Genomic DNA, 14,106 nt, shown 5'->3' with positions numbered 1-14,106 from the left:
TTTTCATGTAGTCATATACAGATGCAGACAGTGAGTCAGTACTGAACAATGATTGACATTTTTTTTTCTTTACAATTATCATTCAGATGATGCCAACATGATTTGAGTGGGTGGCAATCAATTTAATTCAAGCTTTTTTCCACTAGTTGACTTAATTAATGTTTTTCCACCCACGTAAAACTCCGTAGACGGATTTTCCGTGATTCTGAGCAAATGTGAAGATTAACATGTTTTAAACTATAACTGGAACTTAATCCCACCACTAACATCATGTTCCATGTCTTTAATAATAAATAAAAACAATTTGCTGGCTTGAAGTAAAGAAATTGTGTTTCCATCTACTTTTTTACTAGCCAAAAAAGATGAGAACAGATGTTAGAGTACATCTTTTGTAATAGAAATGAATGTATGCATGTAAGAGTTGGCAAGATTATTTTATTTGCCAAATAGTATAATGTCCCTCTCATTTTAAAAAGACAGAAAACACCACATGATAGTTTTGTGAGAAATAATTTGTGGAATGATGAACTTTGTCTGCGGGCCTGAAAAGGGAAGCCAATGCTCAAGTGCCTTAAACCTGCATTCTTTTAATGGCCAGCAGGGGGAGACATCACTGGATGCAAAAAGTATAAAAGTAAATTGTATAAAAGTCGATGAGAATCACAATGATATAGCGAGGTAGGTGTCCTGTGTCCCTGACACATCAAAATCGAAAAGGAAGCAGTTAACTCACTATCCATGTGTCCCAGGGAGGCACCTTATTATTTTCCCAGATGCCACATTGTGAACATCAAATCTGTGTGGCATCGCATGACTTTACTAGTTTTGAAAATATTCTTCATGTCACAGAAACCACTGAGAGTGAAACTTGTGTTTTCGGATGTTATTATAATACTGTCCGTGATCTGCCTGTGTTTTTGTTCTGGGGCGCTGCACAGATCTGACACCTTGCCGCCTGCCCGCCTGCCTCTCATCCCAGGCTGTCTGAAGCTCTGTGCACTGCTGTTTCCTAGCAAAGGCGGCGGGGCAGCACGGAGTTCTCAGGGGACTGCTGGTAGACAATAACTGTATATTTCTAGGGTTCATAAAATGTACCCAAATTCACAAATATGTAGGACAATACTACAGACATTGTGATCTCACGTTGTGATGTCTGCTGTACCAGCACACCCTTTAGGTTATTCACTCTTGTCCATAATGACCCGATTATGCGTTTACCGTCCAGGGAATGCACCATGCTGAAAAAATATGTCCACTGGCTATTTTCATACTGTATATATCATAGATCTCACACAAGACCAGATCCTGTTTTGTTCATAGTCTCAAGTGAAAGGAAAACATAAAAACTCAGAAAGACAGAGAATGAACATATTTCTCAAAATGTTGAACTATTACATTGCTGCAGTATCTTATTTTAATTTATATGGATTATCCATAGAAATTCAATTTCAATGGGATTATCACGTATTACAATCATATAGGCCGATCTTATTTTTTAGCCTACTTAATACTAGGTAGCTGTATAGGCTACTGAATTCATTTGTATAATGTAGAAGTTGTGGTAAGTCGGATTTCAGGACAGGACAGGAGTGGACACATTTCCTCTATTATGCTGAATGTTGACAAGCTTTTTACCATAAGAGGAACAGAAGATATGACAATCCAACTCAGCTAATTGAATGAAACTATCAACAAATATATCACAAGTTAAAATCACGTTATACCAAAATGGTTGGCAATTAGTAAGGCAAACATATTCCTGTTTGTTGTAGGGTTGAATAAGAACGAAATACGCACATTCGTCATGGCTTTGGATGACGGCTCAAACTCATGGCACAAACATAATATCACGACAGCAACACAGGAACATTCAGTTAAAGAAAGCCATGTCAGAGGTATTGAAAGCATGAATTTGAAAAAGACATTGTGAGCTCTTGCCTCGAGGCCCTGGCTAAAAACAATCTGCTCAGCAGCTGGAGGTGGGAGGTGGAGGTGGTGGTGGTGGGGGGTGTATAAGAAGTCTCACTGCAAATCTCAGAGAGCCCAAATCCCTTTATCTCTCCCCTCCTGAAAGCACCAAGGGGGTTAGGACGGGAGGAAGACGGGCGGCCCGATTCAATCAACCTGCCGCGAGATTGGCCTCTAATCCTGATTTACAAATATGCAAGCATTGCTTCCGTACTTCATGATCTGCGCAATCCTCTGTCAAGTTCAGAGCACGTCGGGTTTGGGTGCATCGGGGAATCACGGTAGCGTGGAGAAAGACAAATGGTTGATGAGATGTGAATTGCTAAATGTTTTTTGGATCCTGCCAGAGAATAGAAAGAAATAATAACAACACAATACATTATGAATACTATTTGTTTCCTTCTTATACAGATGGCATTGTTCCATTAAAGGATAATTCCGGTTTATTTCAATCTGAGGTATTTGAATGTGGCTATGGTGGCTCTATGGGTTGTGCTAAATCTGCGCTCTCCACCTTTAAACACAGAAAGAAGCCACCTGAAAAAGCCATCATGGCAAATGGCACAGGGATCTACAGCAGTGCTGTTTCTCAGGAAGACAAGGTTAATGTTATGTAACACTTGTTAGGGATTCACTGAGTGGCATGCACACCACACACACGCACAGGCACACACACATACAGTACGGTGTCCCCTGGGACTGTAACCTGTAAGCCAAAGCCTGCTCGTCACTTCTATTTTTAGGCAACATTGAACACACACTCACACACACACATGGACACATCCTGTTTGTGGATTGACAGTGGTAGTGGTGGTGGTGGTGATGGGGGTGTATTGTAGTGAGAGATGAGAATGAGTAAAGGCTAGGTTTTGCTAGCGTGAAGGTGTCTGCCCACGCCACACACACAAACATACACAAAAACACACACGCAGCAATCAACATGATTGAGATTGCCAGACACACGGGGCTCACCCAGGAACAGGGCAGCCATCATCAGCCAGTCAGGTGACAGACCTGACTGAGAGCAGGATTAGGACACTGTCCTCTGCCTGGAACCCTCTGAGCTCGAGTGTTTAATTACACTATGCACACTGATAAATTTCCTAGAAGTTACTCTCTCGGCAGCCACTCTCTTTCAGGTCCCTCGCTTTCACAGAAACCTCGCTTACAATCTCAAAATTGCTCGGTTGTTGTCAAGTAGAAATAGAACTTTATTTGTCTCCAGAGGGGCAATTGGTTGTGTAGCAGTGAAAACAGTAATAATACAAGATCAGAAAAACACACACAAGGCAATTAAATACAAAATATAATAAAAAGTGAAAACATAGAGAACATAAATCCCCATTTGTGCATGACACAGTTTTTCTTTAACCATCAGCTGCTGTTCATAACAAATGACCATGTAATGTTGTATAAATTCCTCCCCACAATGACTCATTCATGCCATTGTACAGGGCATGTAAGGCCATGAGAGGAAGCCATCAGAGAGCTTGTCATCAGGCTGTGGCACAACCGTTTGTCACGCTACTTTGTATAAGCACATGAGTAGCTTTATAGTCTGAACTCTAGGATTTGCATGGAGATTTATATGGCCATGTAGCACACAGTATGAGAGACAGATGTGTGCAAAGACCCATCACATCACCACTTTTGTAAATTGCTTCAAAATGTACAGGTGACATCGAATCTACCAGTGGACACACAGAAATATCATAAAAGTATACACGCACAAAGCTCAGACGGACAGATGGACTGATGAGAAGTACCTGCTGATACTCTAACATGTGTGACACTAATGAACACACACAGCTGCAGTCACACCCGTCACTACAGAGGGGGTTTACACCGTGAACATGCCTGGAAATTATGTGTTAATGATTTGCGGTTAGACCACCGCAGTCAGTTTGCCTCGCAGTGTCATACTGGTGCCATGTGAATCATCGAAAGCTACTCACTTACTCTGCACCAGGGCACTCACTGTAGTCTGTCTGTCTGTTGCCTGCAGGGTGTGATGGTTATTTTTGGGGCAAGTTTATGAGTTGAGTTGGAAACGAAACACGTTGCCAGTATTTGTTTGTGAGTTGGTTTGGAGGGTGCATCAATTTAAGTCAGTGCACCTACTTGAATCTTGAGATTGTGCTTGAAAGGTGTGATTGCTACAATTTTTAGTCATTTAGCTCATTTTTTGTCTTATGCAATGCGACAGTAAACTAACTATCTTTTGGACTGTTGTTGTAGTTTGAAGACATCACCTTGGGCTTTTATAAATTATATCATTTTTCAATACTGTCTGACATTTTATAGATCAGACAGTTTAATGAGAAACTAAATTGCAGGTAGATTGAAAATGAAAAAATCCCTTGTTGTAGCTGTACAAAATATGCAGTTAGATGTAGAGGAATTATTAAATTAATAATGGAATTGGCAGTGACACAAGCACACTGTTGTGCTACTGATGCATATTAAAAAGTTCAACTTGAGAAGCTCTAATGACTTTTATCCACAGGCAGTGTCAGACACCCCTGAATCGGTTGTTTGTGGAATCATATTTGAGTCGAATATTAGGTGGTGACCTGTAGTGGCCATAGTGACAGGAGCAAAGGAGGAACTCAGGTGATGTAGTATTAAGAGTGATAAGGTCCATATAGGTGGTCAGGGTGGATGGACATGTCAAACAAACATAGTGCATTCAACCAGGAGACTGCTGATTGTGTCCCGCGTGAAACCAAAAGTCAGTGTTGACTTATTTTAACTTATGTACACAAGTTAACTTAAGCAAAGTAACTCACTTATGTCACATATGAAACATGTACGTTATTTAAGTCACGTAACAAACTTCATTTTAACTCAAACCATGACCTTTTCCTAAACCTAACCAAGTAGTTTTGGTGCCTAACTGTATCTTCACACCAAAAGCTGCCAGAGCTGCAAAATAACTGAATTCGCTTTAGCAGCGCCGCTGGTAAAATATTTGTGACAGTGAAAGCAGCTCAAGTCGCTCATGACATCAAATTCTGAACGTTCAATTATGCTTCTCAATTTAAAGGAGCCGCAAAGCAGGTTACTGGCTGGCGCACAGAAATGTGACTTCTTGCATTTGCCTGAGTACAGAAACTTTAATGTTTGGACAATGAAAACAAAATAAAAAGTCAAAATAGGTCTGACATTAAACATTAAACACACACAGTCTGTGTTGTGTTCAGGTGTTGTCATGTAAATAATAAATTCCAGCACTTGAATAGGCCGAAGCACAACACAGCAGCATGTCAAGTGGGCCAAACCCGAACCAAATATGAGCAACATTTTTAGATGTTATTCCCCCCCAAAGCTGTAAACCTAGGGGAAACACTGTCAATGGTTTGGGTTTGAGTGTCTACAGTGCAATTAGTTAAACTGGTGATAAGGAGAGAAAATTAATTGTAATCCCGCCAATAACAAGCGTTCCACAATACAAAGAAATTGTATAAGTACGTGCGCTTGTCCACACTTGTGTATCAATTCAATATGGAAGAAGACGCTGCTGCCGTGTGGTACCTGCGTGGATGTAGCCGCCATCGGGTCTGGGTACACGATATCCTCCGGGGCCGTGAACAACACGGGGAATATCATCGGCTGGTGCGGGAGTTTGTGGTAGGAACTAAAAGTTTCCGAGGATATTCTCTAGGTTCCAGCGATGGACATCTACATTCCGATTGGTTGCTGGTCATTTGCAGCTCAAACGCGTCATAGCTAATTTGCATAAAGTTAACCAGTCTTCAACTTTCATTTGCAGCTCAATTCGCCAAACCGCCGCCGTTCATCGCTTTTGCAGCTGAAAACGCCTCTAATCGCCACATGTCCATTGAAAATGAATTAGACCTGTCGCCTTTGCAGCTCTGGCAACTTTTGGTGTGATTTAAAACTGCAGCCTTTAAGGGCCATATATGTTGTTTCTGGGGGTCACTGGCAAACAACCTGTTCTGTTTTTTACGTAAGAGGGTATGTGTGGGATGATACTTCATATTGCTATATACACCTCAAAGAATCACAGGGTATCCCTCAACTTCAGTAGCTCTCACATCCATATTAATTTGGATTGTGGTGGCCTGTGTGTGTGTGTGTGTGTGTGTGTGTGTGCTGATAAAAACATTCTCCATATAAACAGAATCATATTGTGTTAATGTCCTTTCTAGACACCAAGGCATTGCACACATCTAACCGAGTGCATCTGACATTTTGTCACTTTGTGCAACATGCGTGGGTGTGTACTCGCATATTTGTGTGTGCGTGCATCTGTGTAGGATTATTTCTTCATTGTATTTGCCGCTGGGGATTCCCAGACTGCCCAGACAATTGAGGATGTTTTTGTTACACAGGAAAAGCTGCTCACTTTTCCCCTCCTCCCATCCCTCAATCCATCTGTCCCCCTCCCCTCCGTCGCCCTCTCTCTATCTAACACACTCAGTCCACCAGAACACAGATGCGTTTGTCCTTTTCCACCTCAGTGGCAGAAATTCAAAATCAAACCAATAAAAATCCTCTTGTGACAACAGCTTTCTTTCTCAGAAGCGAATGGCTTTGTGTGTCCGCCTTTGTGATGTTGGGTTTGTTTGTTCGTGTGCTCGCTCCAACACACCTCTTCAAACGCCAAACTAACCTGCTGCAGTCCCTCTCTCGTCCAAGCTAGTTTCCTCTTAGCATTGCAGTGGCCAGGCCTTTTAGATCGACACTCAACACAACAGGACATTGTACCTTGTCCAGACCACCACACCAATTGTTCCTCAAGAGCAAAACCTGGTTGTATTGATCCACTCCGGCCTCCCTGTTGTTTCAGCTCAGCGAGCAGTACATTGGGAGGAATGTTTGTACAGGAGTGAGTGATGTACAGAGTGATTTAGAGCTCCCTCCAGGGTACCGGGGGAGGAGGCGATTATGACAGCAGACATTTAGAGACATAAGGGAAATAAAGTTGAGCTTGTTCGGTTACATTGATTTTTAGATGGCAGCAATCTTCTAGTTGATTACACAAAATAGTCGTAATGGCTAATTTTAACAGCAGTAGCAATAGTAACAGTAGTGATGGTGGAATTAGTGGTAGTGGTAGCAGTTATGGTTGTATATCCTTAGGGATGCTAACTGCTGTAACTACGCTCATGCCTCTTTGATGTGCTGCAGCTATTTGTGAAGTGCTGCTCCACCTGAAATCCATCTTTTGAATATGAAACACTTGCACCCTGTAGGCTTGGAAGATGGAAGCGTGTAGTTTCTTCATTGACAAAGAACAAGGCATTGGTCAGCTTGAATCTACAGTTGAACTCAATAATCCTCAGTTGTAACAGCAGAAACCTGTATTGAAATGTCAATAGAATTTTTAAACCATTCCCTGAGCTGAATCCACTGCTTTGCTGCCCTTTTTGGTATTTCTCCACAGTTTTATTTTTGTCGAAAAATGGCTGATTAAATAAATATTTGCCAGTCTGGATGTTGCCCTCCGTCTCTCTCTCTCTCTGAAACTGTACTGGAAGCATATGCTGCAGGAATGGTTTGAAAAGTTTTCATGGGTGTTTTGATGTGTTGATGCCTTTGTTCTGCGATGACAACCTGTCATTATAAATAATTTAAATTCAAGCTGACCCTCCATTCTCTTTCAACAAGGAAACTACAGTCAATTTTTAAGATAAACATAGATTTTTAGAAAGAGTATCACTCAAGGAACAGTGTTTCTATGCATATAAATGAGTCCATTCATTGCCAAGTCAGTCCGCAGTATGTATTTGAAGCGATATAGGACACATGAATATGGATCTAACCTATGGCACGCATGCACAATTACAGACGAATGTAGGGCAAACACACAGGGCCTTCATCTGTTAGCTGTTACACGTTGTCTCTGCCAACTGAGCTTGGCATGCCCATTTGAGCGCACACCCTCTCTGATGTCTGAACATAGCCCCTGATGCCAAGCTCCCAGGTGGGGGTGGAGAGGGCGATGGCTGCCGGGCATGGCCGGAGGACATCAGAAACATTTGGCCAAAGAGAGAGGATGTGATATCAACGGTAAACTTGAGCACGCAAAGTGTACACCTTCCTCACAACAGACTTCTTGACTCATTGAACACAGGTGTAACATTAATAATGGCTGTATTCCATTCAGGTGTCCCATGCCAGGGCCCTTGTATTGTGCATGCTGGCTCACTGGCACGCCTTACTGGAACACCTAAATGGAACAGAGCCATCATTAATGTTATTAGTTACACCTGTGCCTCTCCTAGTATGACAAGTCAGAATGTCTGCAGTGAAAAAGGGGCCCTTTCTAAACTTGTAGCTTTGAGGAGAGAGGCCAGAGGGATGAATCATCATAGTATGTGTGTTTGCGAGGGGCGAGAGAGAGCGAGAGGCAGTATGATAAACCACCTCGAGCTCACCATCTCGGTGGGGTACCTGCTCCATTCTCCTTCGTCTCTGATCCCATTACCCACCATTCCGCTGAATCGATACATCAAAGCAGACGTACAGCTGCTGCAGATACATGCACAGCGCTGCACACGTGTCAATCCTCGGATAACCAGTCGAGATAACTCAAAGCGTACAATTGGGCTATCTTTTGTCATTCTGGAAAAAAACAAAGCGCATATCACTGTGACAAATGCATGTTGTATATTGTGAATGTTACAACTCGGCTTCAAACAGAGTTAAATCAGAATGACAGGTGACAGGTTTTGCGTCTGCGGTAGCCAATATGTCTCTGTCATGTTGTACTGTCAAGATGCTTGTCTTTCTGTCTTTCTATTCCCAGCTAAGGTACAACATGCAGACACCGACTCAGAGCATTAAACCTTGCTTCAAATTGTATGTACTATATGGACATGAAGATCTGAATACTGTTAATATTAAGAGGTGTATGGGGAAACTGACAGCAGGATATTATGTGATCGTCTTGGTGGTGGCTGTGACGCAGAGGTAGAGCAGGTCGTCTACCAATCGGAAGATCGGCAGTTCAGTCCTCGGCCCCTCCAGCCTACATGTTGAAGTATCCTTGAGCAAGATATTGAGCCCCAAATTAGTCCCGATGGCTGTTCCATTGGTATGTGAGTGTAGCAGGTGGCACCTTGTGTAGTAGCCTCAGCCACCAGTGTGAATATGACTCATGGTGTAAAAAGCGCTTTGGGTGGTCAGATGACTAGAAAGGCGCTATACAAGTGCAGGTCCATTTACGGTTTGCATGAATATAAACATTTTGTTTTAACAATCCATCATATTGTATTAACTTTTCCTAGAACCTGATGGTGTTTTTCTCATGAGGATTTTTGGTGTCTGTAGAACTTCTGGATGTGACGTTGTTTATGTTTCATCAACGAATTTAGACATTTAGGTTTGACATGTAGTCTTTTTTGATTACATCAATGTTTTACCTGCATTTCCCCCATTTTTCGCCCAATTTTGCCAACTCCTTATGCACCACAGACCATGCCACTCCATGTGACGAGGCATGTGGAAGGTGTAGGACAGCCATATGTCACCTCAGATACACATGTAGATGCTAGCTGGTTATTTATGGTCGTGCCTTGATGGTAACCCCAGATTTGCGAAAACTCCAGCAAGTTTTCATGTTGCATGTTTCAAGTGGTCATTTTAACCCAAACATTGTCTTTCCTAGCCCTGACAAAGTGCTTGTTTGGCCTGAACTTAACCAGACCTTAACCACAGCGTTTGGATTCAATTAAACAAGGTGACAAGAATACTTTCAAGCAGCTCATGACAGTTTTGCAAGTCAAGGGTTACCACCTAGCTAGGCCTGTTCTTTTTAGCCGACAACTAGGAAGTTCCCTGGAGGGGTGTCACTCATTAACCATACATGGTACCTGGATTCTTGCGATATCACGAGATCGCACAACAATCCTGGGATCCCACAAAAATCTAGTGTGTTTCTTCATTGAAAGAAGAGCAAAGAATGGCACTGAACGCTTTCCTCGATGGAAAAGATGTTTCTGCTCTTCTCCCGACTGGCCAGTATTAGACGGTGATAGACAGATGGTTCATCTAATCACCTGCCAGGTATTTTTTGAAAGTGCCTGCCCTTTTCCAAACGCTGTCTAATGACGGCTTCTCAGATGGTTCTGTGTAACAAACCATCTGGCGTGTCAGGTTAGTCATTCATGGAGGTTAATACCAGAACTGAGAATGGGTTGGACGATAAATCAAAAGAACAAAGCAATGAACATCTTACACAGTAAATTATCAACCATGCTCATTTGCTTTCTCCTTTCTTTCTCTCTCTTCTCCGTCTTCTTCTCTTTTAGGTGAGGAATGATCTAACTAATGAGCTGGAGAAAGCAGACATTCAGATTGCAGATACGGAAAGTTTCTCCAACGACCCCTGCGTCAATGTCAAGAAGCTCAAGGTGAGTGATCTATCATATCTACTGATTTTAGTGTCACAGTTTTTAGTTATTGTTTCTTTAATACTGTATTTGTGCATGACTTGATGCCATCTGAATGAATGCAGATGATTAATAATTTATCAGAGAATTGTCCCACTTTGACTGGGCAGAGCAGAGTAGTTCTCAGTGAGACTAGTTGAGGCCTAACGAGGTCACTGTATTGGCTGGGGGCGGGCAGGGGTTGAGTTTGGGGGGTACAGGGACTTCTAATGACCTACTCTGACTAATAGATGGTTGATTGGCCTTTAAATCAGAAAATATACACATACAAACATGCATACAGGATTTTGTATTTTCTTCCCTCTCATTTTCTCTCCTCTCTCCTTTGAATTTAATGAGACAGAACGGAATTAGGCCATTATTGGGCCAATATTGAGATGTTAGACCTGTACATCTTTACACCATTTACTCCTGGTCTTAGCATGCATGGATGATCAGAATTGCTTTGATGAAGCAAAACTGCATGAAATTCAGATGTAAATGCAGTCAAGTGTGCTGGCTAAATTATCCAAACTATCTCCAGAGGCAATCACAGATGCATCTGGCCTCAGTTGTGTATGCACAGTGAGTCCGAGCAGGTACGGTTTACAGTAGGAAACATTGTCAATGGAGGTAAATCAAACACACAGCCATGTGGCTAGTGAGCTTAGCTACTGACATACGAGGTGTCTGTGAAAAAGAAAGGTCTGATATGTGAGGGGAAGAAATGACGTATGCAACATAGAGCAGTGTGAAAGAAAAGAGATGGCGACACAGAGGGAAGGAGAAGGAACCGGAAGATAAGCTGTCTTTCCGAAAATATATGTGTAACTCTGCATGTTCAAGGCTGACATGTTAAGCTGACGCCATCCTTCCTTGATCAACGGTGAATATGCAAATCACAGTGTCGCTTTCTTAAACGTTTGGATGGGGTAGGCGGGGGGTGGGGGGGGGCTCCACAACCCTAATGGTCCGTTTCCCACTCATCTCGCAACAGCAGTTTGCTGTCTCCCTGACAGCTACGTAATATGATGAGGTAGAGGGTGACACAGATTTGGGTGTGAAGGCTGGTCTTTTTTTGGTTCACTGTTGGGTGTGATTGTGTGTGGGGGATAAGGGGGCCATGGCGTCACTGTGTGATCCACAAATAGAGCACTTGCATCTGCGATCCAGCTGGATATTCAAAAAGCAGACAGGCATCTCTGCTGCAAGGCGTTGAAGCAGCCTTCTGTTTTTTTTTTTTCATCTCCATCTCTTGTTCTCCATCCCAAGTTCCCTGTTTGTTACTGGACAGGCTGACAAAGCATCGGAAAACAAAGGCAGGCTTACACACACACCCACACATACACCCACACTTAAATTTTAATCGTACTCGCAATCAAGATTTTTTCCTCTTCAAATTAAACATGAAATAACAATGCTAGCAGACATTTATAGACCAGGGCTATTTAACATTCATGTGGCTGAAGGTCAGTTTAGGGATCTTGCATTCATTGGAGGGCCACATGAGAAAGAATGTCCTGAAATCTAAATTAAGTCGAAAAACACTTTATTATTTATCATGATTTAATAATTTATCATGCATTCAGAACTCTTACCCCTCAGATATGATGTACTAGGGGATGGTCCATATCTTTTTATTTGTGCCTCTCTCATACAGCAGTTTTTGTATGCATACATGAATTACTTTCAATTTTATTCTCAAATATCAAATATTTGAGATCCCCCCTATTTGCTATTACATTATCTCAAGAGCAGCTATAGATTTAGGTGTTCCTTGTGAGTTGTGAACATGTTTGTGGTGGTCTGAGCTCCGAAATCAGACACTAAAGAGTGTGCGGAAAGGAACTATTGAATTCACAAACGTACCTTTGATTGGAAAAAGCAATTTTTCTAATACTATTACACATCAGTGCACCAGTCTTCACCAGCATATTAGATAGATGCATCACTGAGCACCCATATCCTCAGCCTCATTAACCTGTGCAAGAGGCGCTGCACATCTGCCGTGATTCTTAATAGGATACCAGTTGTAAACAAAACTTAAACTTTTCTTTGCACAGAATGATTTTTGCATTCAGCATTGTCTTGTGGGCCTAGAAACACAGAGGATTGGCTCAGGACAAATGGTTTGCACTGATATTGTCATTATAACTTTGTCCATTTCATATCTGTTATTGATAATATCATCAGAAAAGCTGCTGCTGCGGCAGTGTTTTCCTTGGTCTCTTTTTAAACTGATGAAGCACCTCTGTTGGACCAAATCCCCAAATAGCACAAAGTTCCAGGAAGAGTCTTACACTGTGAACACAGAAAACACAGTCCTTCTCACATCCAGCTTTTTAATGACCAATCCCCACCATTTTCTAGCTCTGAGACTCCAGTAGTTTTCCAGGCTGTTCAGACATTGTGGGACTTTTTATTCTGAAGGCCTGTTGATAATGTCACATCCTAGTCATAACAATGTGTATAACACTTAATACTCACCTAGGATCAGTTAGTGATCAATTGCACACATTAATCTGTCCTGCGGATGTGTGCAATTGATCACATTTGCACACAACCAACTCACCGCACAGTAATCATCACAAACAGACAGGGGGATGGTTTAGTGGGAAGAAGCAACACATTGCCCAGTCTACAAATCACGTCTCCCACCAGCTCATAAAACACCATCATTAGCACAGTGTGTGTGTGTGTGTGTGTGTGTGTGTGTGTGCATGTGCCTAATAAGCCTTAACAGTGCCTGATTGGGCTTATGAGGTACAATATTACTCAAACAATTATCACATATAAATCACCATCATAAAGTTACAAACAACCCTGTCACGGATAAAACAGTCAAGGCTGCCCTTAACACCACCCTCTTTGAGAACGATTATTGTTATAGTTATATAAAAGCTTGAGCAATGAGGTAGTGTAGTGACCCAGTCTATCTGTAATAGACATACACTTCACACTCACTCATGCCCTTGCCCATAACTGAACAGCATTTTCATGTTGTTGCCAGGGAGGCCAGAATTTATACCGAGGCTGTGGTCCTTGGCCATAGCTGGAGTCATTTGGGTTAAGTGCCTTTCCTCCAGGGAAGGGCAGTGTTATTGAGTACCCACTGGCACTACACACACACACACACACACACACACACACACACAAACATATGGGAGTTTGAAAGGGTCACAGAGGACAAGGCGCCCATACATATGCTTGTGCGATTATCAACTAAAAGTCCCGCATGTGTGTGTGTATCTGTGTCTGTCATGCAGACGCGCATGTGTGTGCACGCGTGACTCCTCACACACAGGTGTGGCCGTGTAGTACGTCCGTGTGTGCACCCCGCGGCTGCACATGCACACTCACATGCAAGCCTACGTGCGAATCCCTCCAACTAAAATTGGAACAGAAAATAGCGTTTAATGTGGTTAACGCAGGAAAGTCAGTAAATCAGTCTGCATTGATCTGTGAATGAATGTGGGTGATTGTTACAGTGTCTGCCGTCCACAGCTGCTTTATACTCTATAAAAGTGTCTCCTTCAGTTCATGAAATTCCTGCAGCACCTGAATGCAACAGGATTGATATGTTGATTAATCTGCAGCCTCTGAGAAGTGCCACGCCAGAGCAAAGTGCCGCTATGCATGGCTGTTCACTGCGTTATCTTCATTAAATCACCTCAAAAAAACCTGCTACAGTATAACCATACAGGCCTGTACGCACATCAGACTGATGGGTTATAAGTTG

At 42.4% G+C, this 14,106-nt stretch overlaps 1 protein-coding gene across 2 annotated transcripts in view; it reads left to right on the top strand.

Annotated features, from left to right (window-relative positions):
- gabbr2 (gamma-aminobutyric acid (GABA) B receptor, 2) overlaps positions 1-14,106 on the top strand; it is a 227,339-nt gene that overhangs the window by 112,760 nt on the left and 100,473 nt on the right. For both annotated transcript variants that reach the window (XM_050035369.1, XM_050035367.1), the window contains exon 4: positions 10,248-10,349. In XM_050035369.1, the coding sequence (XP_049891326.1) occupies positions 10,248-10,349 (102 nt within the window). The remainder of the gene's footprint in view (positions 1-10,247; positions 10,350-14,106) is intronic.

This window comes from Epinephelus moara, chromosome 22 (assembly GCF_006386435.1).
Source record: "Epinephelus moara isolate mb chromosome 22, YSFRI_EMoa_1.0, whole genome shotgun sequence".
NCBI classification, from domain to species: Eukaryota; Metazoa; Chordata; class Actinopteri; order Perciformes; family Serranidae; genus Epinephelus; species Epinephelus moara.
Note: the sequence above shows the minus strand (reverse complement) of the source record. Positions and strands in the feature narration are given on the sequence as shown.